Raw genomic sequence first — 17,889 nt, 5'->3', positions numbered from 1 at the left:
GTTGTAGTTGTGTACTAGTACTGTAGATATAACAAGGGTGAGGTTGTAGTTATGTGCTACATGTAGTACTGTAGATAGAACAAGGGCCATGTTGTAGTTGTGTTCTAGTACTGTAGATATAACAAGGATCATGTTGTAGTTGTGTACTAGTGCTGTATATATAACAATGGTCATGTTGTAGTAGTGTACCGGTACTAGTACTGTAGATATAACAATGGTCATGTTGTAGTAGTGTACCGGTACTAGTACTGTAGATATAACAAGGGTCATGTTGTAGTTGTGTACTAGTGCTGTAGATATAACAAGGGTCATGTTGTAGTAGTATACCGGTACTAATGCTGTAGATATAACAAGGGTCATGTTGTAGTAGTATACCGGTACTAATGCTGTAGAAATAACAAGGGTCATGTTGTAGTAGTGTACTGGTACTAGTACTGTAGATATAACAAGGGTCATGTTGTAGTTGTGTACCGGTACTAGTACTGTAGATATAACAAGGGTCATGTTGTAGTAGTGTACCGGTACTAGTACTGTAGATATAACAATGGTCATGTTGTAGTAGTGTACCGGTACTAGTACTGTAGATATAACAAGGGTCATGTTGTAGTTGTGTACTAGTGCTGTAGATATAACAAGGGTCATGTTGTAGTAGTATACCGGTACTAGTGCTGTAGATATAACAAGGGTCATGTTGTATAAGTATACTAGTAAGAAAGGGAATCATAACAGATAATGATTGGGTAATTGTGATAGCAATAAGAAGTGATCCTGTCAGTCACTTTTCCTAAACAGAGAACAGTAAAAGGTCTGTTGGTGATATACTGACAAAAGTATGGAATTGTTTTTCATTGTCCAAGGAGTCACCAAGTTTCGTACCTTCTCCTCTGGCCTCATGTTTCCAATGAAGGCCTCTGCCACTGCCTCGATGGCTTCATTCAGATTACTCCAGTCACCAGAGTTGTTCTTTACACACATGAAGATTCGGCCAATATTTTCCTTCATAAGTAAGCAATAAAAAATAAAACTAATATGCTCATGTATCTGCAATCAGTCTTTCATTTTAATGTTTTTCTTTTAAGTCACAGTTAAGTCATATACATGCATCTTTATAAAGCTTCAGCTCTCTGGGCCTGGTGTTCGGAAAAGAAGATTCTAAATGAGTCTTTGCTTTAAATATTTGGACCACCTCAGTGGTCTAGTAGTACAGCGTCCGCCCAGAGAGCGGAAGGTCCGGGGTTCGATCCCTGGCCGCGTCATACCAAAAGACGTTAAAAGATGGTACTTATTGTTACCCTGTCTGGCGCTCGGCATTAAGGGGCTAAAACAAGGACTGGTCGGCTCGAAGTCAGTATACTGTGTCTGACTGGGGTATTCATGTTAAACTGCGGCATGGTATCTCAGTGGGCTAGCACTATAAATCCGCATGAGTTCGGACTAGTACAAGCAGCCACACACACACACAGTGAGTGAGTGAGTGAGTTTGGTTTAGCGCCGCTTTTAACAGTATTCCAGTTATATCACGGCGTGTCAGCTTAATGTGGGAGGAAAGCCCGAAGTGACACACACACACAGGTACATGCACGTCGCTATATAAGTGTAATAATCTTGGACGCGACGTTACCCAATTTCACCTCACCTCACCTTTAAATATTTGTTTTTCATTTTTATGTCAGGAAAAAAATTAGATTCAGATTCCCAGGCCTTGTGGTTTCTCAAACGAAGAGTCTTTAAAGATTTTAAAGTTTTTTTTATTTTTTAAATTGGATTGTGTTTGCATTACATGTTAATAACACGTTATAAGCATTTCCATTGAATGCAATCCCTTCTGTTTTTGGAAACATGTTACCAGTGCAGTACAACTTTGAAACTGAAAATCCAATATAAGCACTCAGGATTGATGCCATCACTTCCAGGTTTGAAAAACATGTTTAATGCAAGACAACTTTAAAAACACAATGTCCAATGCCTCTTACAATATTAATAAGAAAATTAAATACCTCACTTCCAGTTTTGGAAAACATATGTCTAACACAAGACTACTTTAAAATATAAAGTTCTGTGCTTATACCTACCTTAAAAAGACAGTTATGAAATCACTTCTGGTTAGCGAAAATACATGTGTAACTTTACGACAGAAAATCCCATGCCAATGCTACATTAACAAGAAAGCCACATGCACTTCCGAATCAATAACTAAACCCATATATGAAACAGAAGTTACATGCCACAAGCTATATTGAAACAAGATTCAGTTTCAGATTATTTCTTGTTTACTTGTTCTTATTCAACTGCCTTAAGAATGACAATCACATTGACCTTGACCTTCACTGAATGTAAATTTCAAATATCTATTAGTAAAATTAGTTAAATTATATATATCCTCCAATTTATTTCTTATCTTGTTCACTTTTATATAACAGGAATTGTACAAGAAAAGCATATCATAATCACTTCAACAAGCTCCAAACATGAATCTCCTTGGAAACCCAAAACCAATCCCCCATAAAGCACAGATCAATTACTGCATAGTCTTTTAATGTCTGTCATATAAAACAAGCTGTGCTATATAGATATTTACCTGTACTCTGTAGTAGGTACACAGAGTGGGGACGTCTTTGCTCTCAATGATATTTCCATCACCAAGTTTTGATAGGGATGTAAGGAATGCCTGTGGAGAGTGTCAAAGACTGTTGAAATAATTCCAACAACATTTCAAACAATTGGAAAATGAAGCCTGATTTAGATGCTTATCTGTCTAAAATATTTGGTCATTGTTCCTTTGGATGTCAACTTATAGCACAATAACAGATGGAATTTAAACTCAGAAGAACACCAAGCATTGTGGAATGGTTTGGTTACAGGTCACAAAACAATACACTAAATTACAAACTAAGAGTGATTGAATTACAATGTTAAGGGAGATGGTGAAAGAATACCTACTCTGTCAGCTTCTCCAACGGGAATCCATATGACAGGATGTGGTGTTGAACTGTGCTTCTTTGGTGTCATCTCACTTACCAATCGAATTAATTGGATTTTAGTCTGAAAATTAAACATCCATGCAACAGAAAGTCCAATTCCTCACAGTAAACTGTTTTGTTCTTGAGTCAATAAAAGTTAAAGGTAAATTGAAGGTACACCATTTAAAAAATTCCAATGACAGTGGAAGCATTATGGAAACATACACAAAGATCTTTTGAGGCATTATGGTGACATACATCCTGATCTGTTGAGGCATTATGGTGACATACATCCTGATCTGTTGAGGCATTATGGTGACATACATTCTGATCTGTTGAAGCATTAAGGTGACATACATTCTGATCTGTTGAGGCATTATGGTGACATACATTCTGATCTGTTGAGGCATTAACTGACATACATTCTGATCTGTTGAAGCATTATGGTGACATACATCCTGATCTGTTGAGGCATTATGGTGACATACATTCTGATCTGTTGAGGCATTATGGTGACATACATTCTGATCTGTTGAGGCATTATGGTGACATACATTCTGATCTGTTGAGGCATTATGGTGACATACATTCTGATCTGTTGAGGCATTATGGTGACATACATTCTGATCTGTTGAGGCATTATGGTGACATACATTCTGATCTGTTGAGGCATTATGGTGACATACATTCTGATCTGTTGAGGCATTATGGTGACATACATTCTGATCTGTTGAGGCATTATGGTGACATACATTCTGATCTGTTGAAGCATTAACTGACATACATTCTGATCTGTTGAAGCATTATGGTGACATACATCCTGATCTGTTGAAGCATTATGGTAACATACATTCTGATCTGTTGAGGTATGAACTTTCATACATTCTGATCTGTTGAGGCATTAACTGACATACAATCTGATCTGTTGAAGTATTATGGTTACATACATTCTGATCTGTTGACACATTATTGTGACATACACAATGGTTGGTTTGAGGCATTAAGGTGACATACATTCTGATCTGTTGAGGCGTTAAGGTGGCATACATAATGGTCTGTTGAGGTATTAACTGACATACTTTCTGATCTGTTGAGGCATTAAGGTGGAATACATAATGGTCTGTTGAAGCATTAAGGTGACATACATTCTGATCTGTTGAAGCATTAAGGTGGCATACACAATGGTCTGTTGAGACATTAACTGACAAACATTCTGATCTGCTGAGGTATTATGTTTACATACATTATGATCTGTCGAGGGAGTGTCAGGTCCGGTTTCACTACTTTCATTAGAAGCCAGTCCATCTGTGATGAAGATTATCCTTGGGCGTATCTTGTGGGCACCTCCAACACTGAGTACACCTCCTAAATAGGTCACATGACATGAGTCATCAAATCAGTGACACTCTTAAGTATATAATTTCAGTTTGTGTCAGTACAGCGGAGTATGAACTGTCATAGAGTGACAGACAAACTCTATGAACATTTGACTTAAAGCGTGCAAAAACTGCCCTACAATATATGTTGTCGTGAAACTATGATGATATTAAAGTCAAGTCTCATACTAATTTCACAATTTTGTTTCAATGAATCTTTGCACTACTTTGCTCGGAAAGTGTTACGTTGAAATGTGAGTCACATAACCACCTGCTGCAATGGAGAACCATGGCACAGTTGCTGAAAAGTCGAGATAAAATGTGTGCATGTATGTTTGTAACATGTAACTGTTTGGTGACAACGAATGGGTTTCAATGAAAGTTTCATTAGATATTAGAACACATATCCATCAAGAACTACCTTAATACAAAAATGTTGCAGTGTGTGATAATACATAACTTCAAGTGAACCGTGTCACAGTCAGCACAACTGGAGAACATTCCACAGTGTCACTAAACATGTGACTCTTATTATACCTGTTAATCACTGTTCCTGAAATGGGAAATATATTTTACAACGTGAAAACAAAAGAAAATTTCATACCTCGTCCTTTTATGGCTGCAACACATACCATGAGTGCTTCAAACATTGGACTTCTTCCGTGACACACTAAATCATCTGTAACACATTCATATTAATGAGACAAAAGCTTAATTAATGAGAACATGAGCAGCGCTTAGTTGGACCAGTACTACTTTCATCACATTAAACAGTTGGGCTATGATATCTGTTAGCTATGTTCTGACCTATAGCATCTCTGACAGCTCCATAGTCATTGGTGAGCTGCTGGACGACCTTGGCTCCTCCTCCCAGTGACACCACGCCCACATTCTCCTCCAGTCCGTGCTGCTCAGCTATGTCCTCAATTCCTGAGATCGAAAAAAAAAATCATCATCAGATGACATTTATTATCTAACTGATAAGTAGACCCCAAATTTAACTGGAATGAAAAGGGAAAAATCCAACAATTGATAAAAAGAAATCACGCTTTTGATTTAGTAATTTTGTGTGAAGTGAAGTTTTTAGGAAAAACCACCAGTAGTCCTTCAACATGTATAATATACTGAACAACAAAAGTTCCTGTGACATTGAATAAGATTTAATGCAAAGTTATGTTTTTTACCAAATCTGAAACAATTTTGGTTGGCAACAGAAAAAAGAGTCATATAAGTGTTCAAATGGTTTAATTTGCCATACTGACTTCAGAAAAAGTGTGATTTCATAAAAAACGTGAACATGCCAAAATGGCAATTTACAAATCAATAGCGTGTGTGTCCACCTCTGGTTGCGAAGCAAGCAACACATCTTCATCTCATGGAATGGACCAGGCGTCGCACAAAGTGGAAAAACATGCTGGAGCATGTTTCGAAGTTCCTGGAGTTGAACACGTGGTTGACGTCGAAGGCACTGATCCATCCCATCCCACATGTGTTCGATTGGTGAGAGATCAGGTGAGCGAGCCGGCCAGGGGATGACTTTTGCGTTGTTTTGTTGAAGAGAATACTGAACAAGTCGAGCAATATGAGGACGGGCGTTGTCATGTTGAAAGGTAATGCCTGGGCCATAACGACGCAAAAACTGTAGAACAACAGGGCCGATGATCTAGTCGCGGTAGCGCTGTCCATTGAGATTTCCCCCTACCACTATCAAACAGATCCTCTGTCTTGCTGTAATCCCACCCCACACCATAACGCTGCTGCCCCCGAACCGATCTTCTTCCATGACACAATGATTGATGTAATGTTCACCTCGACGTCGGTACACTCGAATCCGTCCATCGATGAGACTTGTCAGTGAATAGAACTTGTCCCCACTGCATGGCCGTCTAGCATAGACGCTGTCTGCACCACTGTAGATGTGATGTAGGTGTGTTGTTTGAATCCAGTTGTCTTCTCAATTATTGGTTACGCGTGGCCTGCCACTCCGAGGATGGTTTCTGACTGCATTGGTCTGTTGCCAACGTTGCCATAAATACTAAATGGTGTTTCTGTGGATAAATTGTCTTGCAACATCCTGTTGACTCGATCCTGCTTCAAGCATACCAATGGCCCGCAGACGCTCATTTTCAGACAGGCTTGGCATTTCGTAATGTTGAATAATTGCGTAATTTTGTTGTTTTTCTGAGTGGTTGTTGTCAGCACGATGCTAAACAAAGCATATGGAATCCCGTTAATGCACGTTTTTATACCCATTCTTTCGTAGTGAAATGCATGGGGCTTGCATAAAAGTCAACTTTTGCATGGAATGCATGCTTTTCTGTGGCAGTTGCGTTTTTGTGACTTGATTCCATACATGTACTACAATACTGAAAACCAAACTTTACTTGTTTCAAAAATACACTAAAATATTGGTGTCACAGGAGCTTTTGTTGTTGAGTATATAACAAAATATATAATTTGAATTCATCAATTACATCATTTAAAACTGACAGCACTTGCTATTTGGTTTTTGCCTGAATAATTCTCTGTCTTAGACAAATATAAATCTATTTTTATGTTGGTTCGCTGACTCATGTCAAAATTCACAATCAAAATATGAAATGAGAATAATTTGCCTGTTAATATCTTTTTTGTAAGCATAATGAAAGCAAGAACTTATAAATTGCCTAAAATAGGAAGACAGATCCTGTTCTGACAACAGTGAACACAGTAAAACATGGTCATAATGAACAAGGGATTTTGAAATTTGTTCGTTAATTTGTAGTTCTGTAGCAGGTGTATATATTTGTATTATATCTTTTTGAAAGTATTTTCTATTTCAGCTTTTGTTTCTGTTGAATTATATTCAACACAGGTTTGTTGGCATTTCAGGATGGTTATGTATTTTGTTGTCCAACAAGTAGTTTTTATCCCAGGCCTCTAGTGACCAATCACATCCCAAGCTATACTACATTCTTTGTCCGGATCAATCACACCCCAAGCTACCCTGTGATTGGCCAAATTCAAACTCTACCTTCTTACTCCATATTGCCACTTTCACTATGCACTGCATCAGGAGCATTTCGGGATAATCACTAAAGGTTAGTTTATAAGCTATCTTTACTTCTAGATAGGATTAAATAGTAATCAAAGGTTCGGCATTATTAATAAGCATCTAAGGCTTAAAAAAATCAAAGAATTGGTTCTCAGGCAATGGTTTTTGAAAATATAGTGCGGGCAGGTGGTGTCTTTTTCTTCTTTTTTTTGTTGTACAAATAAGTATGTAACCAATAAACAGTTGTGTAATCAATAAAACAATTGTGCACAATCAACCTGGGAAAGGGCCTCCCTACATAAATGTATTCCTTGATGAGTAAAATACTGGAATACAAGTTGGACTTGGAATATTTAAGGATTTTTTATATATCTTTTTAAAAATTGAAATAAAAACGAAATGTGCAGCGAACTTTATGATGATGCGGGCGGTGCCGGAGAACCAAGACTATTATTTTTTTAGCCTAAGCAGTAATTAATATATTTACATTAAATCATATATTAGTATGAATATTGATGTTTTGAATGAATGTGTTTCAGAGGTGGAACATTAACCTAAGAAAGTAAAGTTCAAAAGTGTATTTTAATATTATCTTGTATATATGCTAAAGTTTATCTATTATTGTCTACCATTATGGAAATGCACAAACTATGCATTTTGATATTTGTTTCATTGCATTTGGTTTGCATAGTAATTTGTCTGTGCACTTGGTAATGCTTTTTTCTTGTCGCTTTAAGTATTTGCATATTATGCATATATATTTATTCCTGCTCTTTCTTGTGCAGAACATATATCATAAGTAGTGACAGTTGAAGTGTGTCACGTTTCAAACCCTTGTGCCACACATAGGGCATGTGTGCATTGTATATTACTTTATTATCTATGATAGAAGTACATCACATGTGTAACTATTTTATCCAATATGTATTATAAGCTATTTCTCTCATATCATCTGAAAGTATTTGGTTGTAAGCAATGTAACAGAAATTATGTTATTGCTTTGATGATGATATGATATATATTAATATGCATATGCTATATTATCTATTGTTTATTATTACAGGGTGTCTATCTTGCTCATTCACAAATAAACAGAAGCCTCACACCAGAAGCCGTCTTTGGTGTCATCTGTGGACATGTTATGGGTAATGCCACAGAAATCCCAGTTACAGTTCATTGCTCGCGAAACCTTGTGAGTCATTTTAGGTGCAGCCATGATTCATACACAATAAATGGCTATTTCATTCACAGTGCTAGAGCTTGTGGACTTATATTGCATTTTCATAAATAGTTACAAAATATATTTAGCTGTTGGGATAGTGGAATAGTCCACTCTGTATGTGTACTGTAGAAATAATGGAATAGTCCACTCTGTATGTGTACTGTAGAAATAATGGAATAGTCCACTTTGTATGTGTACTGTAGAAATAATGGAATAGTCCACTCTGTATGTGTACTGTAGAAATAATGGAATAATCCACTCTGTATGTGTACTGTAGAAATAATGGAATAGTCCACTCTGTATGTGTACTGTAGAAATAATGGAATAGTCCACTCTGTATGTGTACTGTAGAAATAATGGAATAGTCCACTCTATATGTGTACTGTAGAAATAATGGAAGTGTCCTGTAGTGATACTGATACTGATCATAAAATCTTAAAAGTGAAATCAAGCTCAACCTGTCACATTCTTACAGCATACTTACCTCAGAAGACATGATCAGTTTCAAAAAGTGAATCCGTCCAGATTTGGTTCAAATGCTACATCAACTTTTGATACTAATTTGCATAACAGGAAATATTTTCAGTAGTCAGCTGTACTCGTCACTCAAACTGGACAATCAGAATCACAACTCCATTCATTGTTTCAGTAAACCATGTTCTTTAGATGACCACACCAGATCTAATCTTGATCTTTTGAAACACTTGCTATTGAATACTGTTTAAACATTTAAAAACAGCCAATTTCTGAATTTCTCATCTTCTAGTATTGCTCATTGGTGTAACCCACTTAGTATTTCACCTCAGTGTCGAAGAATTCTAAAAATGCCCTGTTTATAAAGAATACAGAGACAGAATAAGTTCCATGTACATACTTACCATCTACAAAGTCGTTGGCAATCTGCTTGACTTCCTCCAAACCTGACAGACCAATGCTGTCTGACACATCCAGACATAACAGAGTGTCCATACTCTTTGCTCTTGGTGGTGGTGGATTATCTAGACAAACAGCCATATAATTCCTATACAATATCTATTTATATGAATATATAATTAATTACAGGTTTAAAGAACACACAAAGATTATAAATAAAAGTTGTATGTCATATCTCAAAACAAATATGCATACAATTGTCCTTGTAAGGATTTAAGCATAAAGCTGGAACCAAAACATTGAATACATACTCAATAAGTCCTTTATTGTGACAAACAGATAGAAAATTACTAGATGACCATGTGTCATAATGATTATATAAATGAGTGTCAGAATGTGTCTACTTCCCAGGGGTTTCCGACACATCTGGTCTGTACATCTGTAGGACACACTCATTAAACACTCCTGGTTATCCAACTTTAGTAATTTGTAGGGATAAGAAGCAGTGTCCTCCATATTGAACATTGTGTCGAGGAGCTAAATGGGTCAACACAAAAATGGTGAGATGCTGTGACATCATTACCACTGTGATGTCAATAAACATCACTCAAACAACAGTCTGTGTATTTCCTCATCAATGACATATCAGCATTATGTAAAAAATGACCATGATATGTCATATTTTGAACCAGGGACATTTTTTCATAGTTTTTATAGTGAACAAACAAACTGGTGATGTATAAAATGTGATTCTCATAAATAAATATGTTTTTATTCTTCTCAGATAAATCTGCCTACAAAGGAAATTATTTTATCATTCTTCAAAAGTTTGGGGGTCAATGCCACCCAACCGGTAAAACTTGAGAAAGCTGCTTTCTGATTGGTTAATGTTTACTTCTTGTTACTACTTTCATTGGTCAGTCAAAGTTAGTGAAAGGTCATTCTGACATGACATGTAATGTGATGTCCTCAGATCTTTGCGAATTGTAGTGAGCTTGTAGTGAGCACAAAGATCTGACTTTAAAGAGATTGTTTCAGTTTCATGGAGGCAGTGGATTATGAGTGACGGACAAAAAGGCCAAGACATAAAGCTCACATGACTTTCAGTCAGATGAGCTAAAAAGAAATGTTTCTGTTACTTGCTCAATGATTCAAAGTATGACCTCCGGTAACCTTGCCCTCATACATGGTTCTCCAAAAATCTATTCAAATTTGGTCAGAATCTTCTTACATATGCCAATTTTGATGTTGTAACACTAGATACAGGACACGTTACATTGTCCTCCATCATGCTATATTTCTTTGATCCATTTCTTTCAGAAACCACATCAAAAACTGGATAAAATATGCTCTAATAGGTCGGAATTGAGAAACTATTTACTGAAGACCTTATTCATAGTGATTTTTCTTGACGCTGTGATATGCATACCGGTATATGTATTGTTCTAAGCCTGAACCTACCATCAACAAGGGCTTTGGCAACAGATTCAGTGAGGCGCCGGACTTCTGTACTGGAGATGCTCCGGCCAACACTTGCTACATTCATGGAGCTCAGAAGCTGCTCAGCCTCTTCGTACACTTCTGTTAAACCATCAGATATAATTACTGTGTAGCTACATGACAGATGAATTAACTTCTGAATTATTAATGATGGGTTTATATGTGTACACAGTTTACCAATATCAGGCATTGACCAACCTTTTTACCAACCTATGATTATGTCCCCATATGAAAGATTCTTGGGATTAATAAGTTTGACATTTACTTACGTTTTGAAGGAATGCTCTTGTCCACAGATGCTATTTCTTCTTCAAAACTGTGAAGAAAAATTGTTTCATAGTCATATCAAAAGAGATATATTTTGAATCCTGAGTAAACTGATCAGTTTTGCATTTGGATAATTCTACAAAAATTGAAACATATCCCTGAACCATGTTCAACTGAATATATACTGTTGGAAAACTGGCAAACAAGAGGTAGTTTAACTGGCCTCAAAATGAGTCAATATCTTAGAATGTCAGATTTAGAATCAGAACAACATAATTCAGTGAGCTTATTGGAAGATTAAGTGAAGAAAAACTGTATTACATTTCATTGTAATATACATAATATACTGAGGCAAATTAAAAACTTCACATGATTAAAAGTTATCCCATATATGATATACAACGGACAAATGTATCAGAGAAGGTAATTTTTAATCAGTAATGTCCAAAGAAGGATTTTAATTAACGGTGGTAACCATAATTTGTTCCAAGCACCTTCGGTATTCGGTAATAACATCAACAGTTTAAATCATAAGTCCCAAGCATGAGAATCTGATGGCACACAAGTTCAGTAGCGTGTACGGCCACCATGTGCGTTGACAACTGCCACACGCCTCCGCATGGACCTTGTGATGCTTGTGAACACATGATTGGGAAGACGACGCCATTGTTGCTGCAAAATGGTGCCAAGATCTTGCAAATTCTGTGGTTTGTTCTGGAGAGTGCGCAGACTTCTACCAAGAGCATCCCAGACATGTTCGATGGGATTGAGGTCTGGTGACCTTGACGGCCAGTCCATGACGTTGACTCCCGCATTCTGAAGGAAATTTCTTGTCAAAATTGCTGTGTGGGTCTGGCATTGTTGTGTTGGAAGATCAAACCAGGTCCATGTGCTGCCATAAAAGGCAGATGTTCTGGTGCCAGTACCTGTTCGTGGTAAGCAGCAGCGTTGAGGTTGCCACGGATGACAAGAAGCTTAGAACGTGCATTGCCACAGAAAGCACCCCACACCATGACACTTCTGCCTCGAAATCTGTCAACTTCCTGTACACAACCTTGGGCGTAACAGTCATAACGGCACCTCCACACCTTCGCCCTACCATCAGCAAATCGAAGATTACATCGGGATTCATCACTCAAGACGACATGATTCCAATTCCCCTGAGTCCTTCGTAAGTGTCGTTGTGCCCACCATTGACGTTGACGTCTGTGTAATTGAGTCAGAATCGGCCTGCAGTATGGCCGTTGTGCTTGAAGGTGAGCAGTTCTCAGACGGTTTCGAACAGTTTGCGCAATCAGTCTACCCCTAAACAGTTCATTTCTGGTTGATGTAGCCGTCAAAAATCAGTTACGGAGGTGATGTAAGACAATCTGACGATCCTCTGGATGTGACGTCACACGTGTTTTCTCTGGCCGAGGGCAATCAGCGGTGGTACCTGTTTGCTGTAGACGCGTCTGTAAATCATATACAGTCCGTTGACTACAACCCATCATCCCTGCGACTTCAGCTACGGACGTTCCCGTCTGCAACATGCCGATGGCACGTTCACGTTGCATATTTGAAAGGCGTGGCATGACAAATGGCCGTAAAGACTTTTGTTTTCTTGTGTTTTTCTTTTTTTGTTAATGACAGTACCTGGTGGTGGTAAGCAGCAGTGTTGAGGTTGCCACGGATGACAAGAAGCTTAGAACGTGCATTGCCACAGAAAGCACCCCACACCATGACACTTCCGCCTCGAAATCTGTCAACTTCCTGTACACAACCTTGGGCGTAACAGTCATAACGGCGCCTCCACACCCTCGCCCTACCATCAGCAAAGTAAAAGGCAACTATGCTTGTTTGAAGAGGCTACTAACAAAATCGGGTGGTCAGCCTCACTGACCTGCTTGATGCATGTCATTGTATACCAATTGCATAGATCAATGCTTGTGATAACAATCACTGGATTGTCTGGTCAAGGCTTGATTATTTACAAACCGCTATCATACAGCTGTTATATTGCTGCATTAAGCAACAAACAAACAGAATGAGGAAGCACTAGCAGGAGCTAGTCTGAGAAGAGAGTTGACATGTCAATGATGGTCAACTGGGTGTTGGAACCATTAGTGACTAATGAGGCTGCCAACCCCTTTTCGGTACATGGGATTCGGGGTCTATTTAGAGGGTATTCGGGCAACAGCAGTGTTGTACGCAGGATGCAAATAATACAACATATTTGGTACACAGATATATATAATTTTTTTCAGTAAACTACCTTCAAATGGCACTCTTTTATGACCTAGGAAGGTGTTCATTCATGGTCAACATTCTGCCTTTGTTGAGTGAATTCTGACCTGTCCTTTTGAGATTTGTGTTAAGTGGTATTTGGGATTAAAGGGTGTGCAAGTGAGACTCAGACTGATAAAGTTGATGGCATTTGGGATTCAGGGGAAGGGGGATTGGCACCATCACTAAAGACAAGTTGAAATAACATTTCAGAGTAACAGTAATGATGTTACTACAGAATGGCAAGCGTACCTTGGTTGTTCAACCCTGGAAGAAATGGTGTGTGTGTCCCCTCCCGAGGATTCTGCAGTTGAACCATGTCTTGGTACATGTTCCTCTTTACCTGGGGGCTTCAGTATTTCCTCAGCACTGAAAAATAAAAATGAAAGCAGAAAACATAAGATGCTTGATTAATGATATCAATAAAAATATATACTTTCCATGATGTTGGCTGTGTATATGTTGGAGCAGGAATGGTACAGAGAGCTACAATAACTTATTCTGATACTTTGACATGTTTTATGATACCAGTTATCCTCAGAAAATGACCTTAGGAAAATTTGTAACATTTGTGTGTATTTTTGCATACAAGGTTGTGCAATTTATCACTGTGTCTACACATTGAGGAATCATTCCACATACGTTAATAGACCAATGATGAGGAGTGGCTAAATTGCCTTATGCACTACAGTCAGCTATATTACTGCTACAGCATGCATGTAATTTGGCCTGGGTCAGACATACCAGTGGTCAATGCTGAGTGCATGGATCCACTGGGGCATGGAGACATAGTTAGTCACAGCTGATAGTCTGTGTCTGACAACATGCACTTGGGGTTGTTCATACTCAGCAGCCATTGTGATCATCCACTCCACACTTCAGACAAGGGACCTATTCCTATCCAGCATACACTTAACACTAAAAGCAAAATGTAGATGTTACACAAGATATTCACAGCACTATTACCGGTCATGCAATATAAATCAGGAATGCACCAACATTTCTGGGGACGCTGCACTTGGGGATTCATTGCGTTCAGTTGCAGGTGTTGGTTTATCAGTTGACTTAGTTGTGAATGAAGGATCACTTCTCATTGTTTCCACTACATATGCCATTCCCTCAGTCTGTACTTGGGGATGAATTCCTGCTGAACTGCTCCAATCATTTCCCTTCATGCTTAGTATTTGTGAGATCTCTAAAGGTGAAGAGGATGGCATATGCTCTGTTGTTGACGGCTGCTCTTGCTCCTTCTTCTGTAGAGTCTCTAGCACTGTTTGTGTGAACTCACGGATCTCCTTCCTGTCTTTCTCCATATCACCACGAGCACTGTCTATTTGTTCGTTCATATTGCGGTGCAGCCATTTAAAGCCGGTTTCCATTGACTGCAAGCGTTTTTCTATCTCCTTCAATTCTGACATGAAGTAACAAAGTTACATTCAGTTTTGTATTTGGTGAGAATTCATTACAAGGATGTATCAATCAAACTAAACTGGTATACCTTCCCCTGGAACAGGTTCTTGCAGGTAATTATTGCCCATGCTGCTACCAGTAGAATGACTGTACTGGCATATTTGTCCCCCTAAAGTCAACATGATTCTACATAACGCATCTGCAGACAAAAGTAACATATATGATACAAATTCATTAACATGTTCAGTATATTACCCAAAATAGTTAATTATAGTATTAACAGGAGTACAATATTGATTATGGTCAGATCTTACACAAGATTAACATAAAAGTGCCAGGTAGAGGGATTCTCAGTGAGTAATGTCCTCATGTATTAATTTTCCCCTTTTGGCAAAACTGATGATCATATAGAATTACCTGACATTTCAACAGTAGTCCTTACTGTCAGAAAACCATCTGACATACCCTGCAGAGTGCAGGGACAAAAAAAACCTACTGCTTCACATAAAAATCCCAATCTAAATACACACATAACAGATGATATATCTGCAGTGCAATAATTGATACATCTTGAATATATGTGCTTAAGAAAAACACACACACATAGCTCCCTTTGGCTCCAATTGCTACAAAATACACAAAAGACCAAGTTTCATCCAATATGGTCAGTATTTATCAAACATTTTGTTTTGCAACATCATCTACAACAGCCAAAGTTGATGGTGGACAATGACTCTTTACTTAAAATACAGAGATGTATTACCTGTAATTCTAAGCAAATGCTGGCTACAATGATAAAATCGCACAAAATGCATGTGCAGTACAAATATACATGCCAATTAAAATGAAACACTGATATCGAAGCATGAAGTTAAAGATTCTCATGTATTATGAATGTATTGCATGACATTTCCATGGAGCATATTTGTGTTGTATTTTGTTTACATTTGCAGTATTTAAGTCGGATAGCATAGCATAACTGGACATTTGCTACAAAGAATGATACTTGCAAACTTCATTGGCTCCTGGCTATTATTTGTAGCAAATGCCCAGTTATGCATGTGTTTCCTTTATGTAGCGGCAATAAAATTTCCAGGATGGGATTCGAATCACTGAATCTGATCAGAAGTCGGACGCCTTGTCCATATAACCAAAGAGGTTAACCCTGTCATTCAAGGATATCATCTGTGGGATGACTTCACGTCCTGCTGCATACTGCGCCGTCAACAGAAGGCACATCCTGGGCCGCATAGTAGGGTACTGAGGCCTATTTTCCTCAAATTTAATATGAACGTGCTCAGCCAATGTAGTGGCCATAAAACTTCCGAGTCCCGTGATGGGATTCAAACCATGGACCTTCTGATCAGAAGTTGGACGCCTTGTCCATATGACCAAAGAGTCCCGTCAGCAAGCTGACAAGGTAAGGGTGTCATCTTAGGGATGACTCCACATTCAGCTACATTGAACTGAACCTTCTTATCACCATGTATGCTCTTTATCCTCAGCTGAACCTTCTTATCACCATGTATGCTTATTATTCTTAACTGAACCTTTTTTCACCATGTATAATCATTATTCTTAACTGAACCTTCTTTTCACCATGTATGCTTATTATTCTTAACTGAACCTTTTTTCACCATGTATAATCATTATTCTTAACTGAACCTTCTTTTCACCATGTATGCTTATTATTCTTAACTGAACCTTCTTTTCACCATGTATGCTTATTATTCTTAACTGAACCTTCTTTTTGCCATGTATGCTTATTATTCTTAACTGAACCTTCTTTTTGCCATGTAAGCTTATTATTCTTAACTGAACCTTCTTTTCACCATGTATGCTGATTATTCTTAACTGAACCTTCTTTTCACCATGTATGCTTATTATTCTTAACTGAACCTTCTTTTTGCCATGTATGCTTATTATTCTTAACTGAACCTTCTTTTTGCCATGTAAGCTTATTATTCTTAACTGAACCTTCTTTTCACCATGTATGCTGATTATTTTTAACTGAACCTTCTTTTTGCCATGTATGCTTATTATTCTTAACTGAACCTTCTTTTCACCATGTATGCTTATTATTCTTAACTGAACCTTCTTTTTGCCATGTCAGCTTATTATTCTTAACTGAACCTTCTTTTCACCATGTATGCTTATTATTCTTAACTGAACCTTCTTTTCACCATGTATGCTTATTATTCTTTACTGAACCTTCTTATCACCATGTATGCTTATTATTCTTAACTGAACCTTCTTTTCACCATGTATGCTTATTATTCTTAACTGAACCTTTTTTCACCATGTATGCTTATTATTCTTAACTGAACCTTCTTTTCACCATGTATGCTTATTTTTCTTAACTGAACCTTCTTTTCACCATGTATGCTTATTATTCTTAACTGAACCTTCTTTTCACCATGTATGCTTATTATTCTTAACTGAACCTTCTTTTCACCATGTATGCTTATTATTCTTAACTGAACCTTTTTTCACCATGTATGATCATTATTCTTAACTGAACCTTCTTTTCACCATGTATGCTTATTATTCTTAACTGAACCTTCTTATCACCATGTATGCTCTTTATCCTCAGCTGAACCTTCTTATCACCATGTATGCTTATTATTCTTAACTGAACCTTTTTTCACCATGTATAATCATTATTCTTAACTGAACCTTCTTTTCACCATGTATGCTTATCATTCTTAACTGAACCTTCTTTTTGCCATGTATGCTTATTATTCTTAACTGAACCTTCTTTTCACCATGTATGCTTATTATTCTTAACTGAACCTTCTTTTTGCCATGTATGCTTATTATTCTTAACTGAACCTTCTTATCACCATGTATGCTCTTTATCCTCAGCTGAACCTTCTTTTAACCATGTATGCTTATTATTCTTAACTGAACCTTCTTTTCACCATGTATGCTTATTATTCTTAACTGAACCTTTTTTCACCATGTATGCTTAATATTCTTAAC

The 17,889-nt window shown here is 37.6% G+C and overlaps 1 protein-coding gene across 3 annotated transcripts in view; it reads right to left on the bottom strand.

Annotated features, from left to right (window-relative positions):
* Positions 1 to 17,889, bottom strand: part of LOC139478472 (uncharacterized) — a 71,494-nt gene that overhangs the window by 15,350 nt on the left and 38,255 nt on the right. For 2 of the 3 annotated variants that reach the window (XM_071260946.1, XM_071260964.1), the window contains 11 exons: positions 14,497 to 14,908; positions 13,750 to 13,866; positions 11,235 to 11,281; positions 10,927 to 11,046; positions 9,471 to 9,590; positions 5,144 to 5,266; positions 4,941 to 5,015; positions 4,204 to 4,325; positions 2,941 to 3,042; positions 2,579 to 2,668; positions 877 to 996 (listed from right to left, as the gene is read on the bottom strand). In XM_071260946.1, the coding sequence (XP_071117047.1) occupies positions 877 to 996; positions 2,579 to 2,668; positions 2,941 to 3,042; positions 4,204 to 4,325; positions 4,941 to 5,015; positions 5,144 to 5,266; positions 9,471 to 9,590; positions 10,927 to 11,046; positions 11,235 to 11,281; positions 13,750 to 13,866; positions 14,497 to 14,908 (1,448 nt within the window). The remainder of the gene's footprint in view (positions 1 to 876; positions 997 to 2,578; positions 2,669 to 2,940; positions 3,043 to 4,203; positions 4,326 to 4,940; positions 5,016 to 5,143; positions 5,267 to 9,470; positions 9,591 to 10,926; positions 11,047 to 11,234; positions 11,282 to 13,749; positions 13,867 to 14,496; positions 14,909 to 17,889) is intronic. The other variant, XM_071260957.1, reaches the window with a different exon arrangement.

Source organism: Haliotis cracherodii, unplaced genomic scaffold (genome assembly GCF_022045235.1).
Source record: "Haliotis cracherodii isolate W230 unplaced genomic scaffold, xgHalCrac1.p SCAF_1, whole genome shotgun sequence".
Lineage (NCBI taxonomy): Eukaryota > Metazoa > Mollusca > Gastropoda > Lepetellida > Haliotidae > Haliotis > Haliotis cracherodii.
Note: the sequence above shows the minus strand (reverse complement) of the source record. Positions and strands in the feature narration are given on the sequence as shown.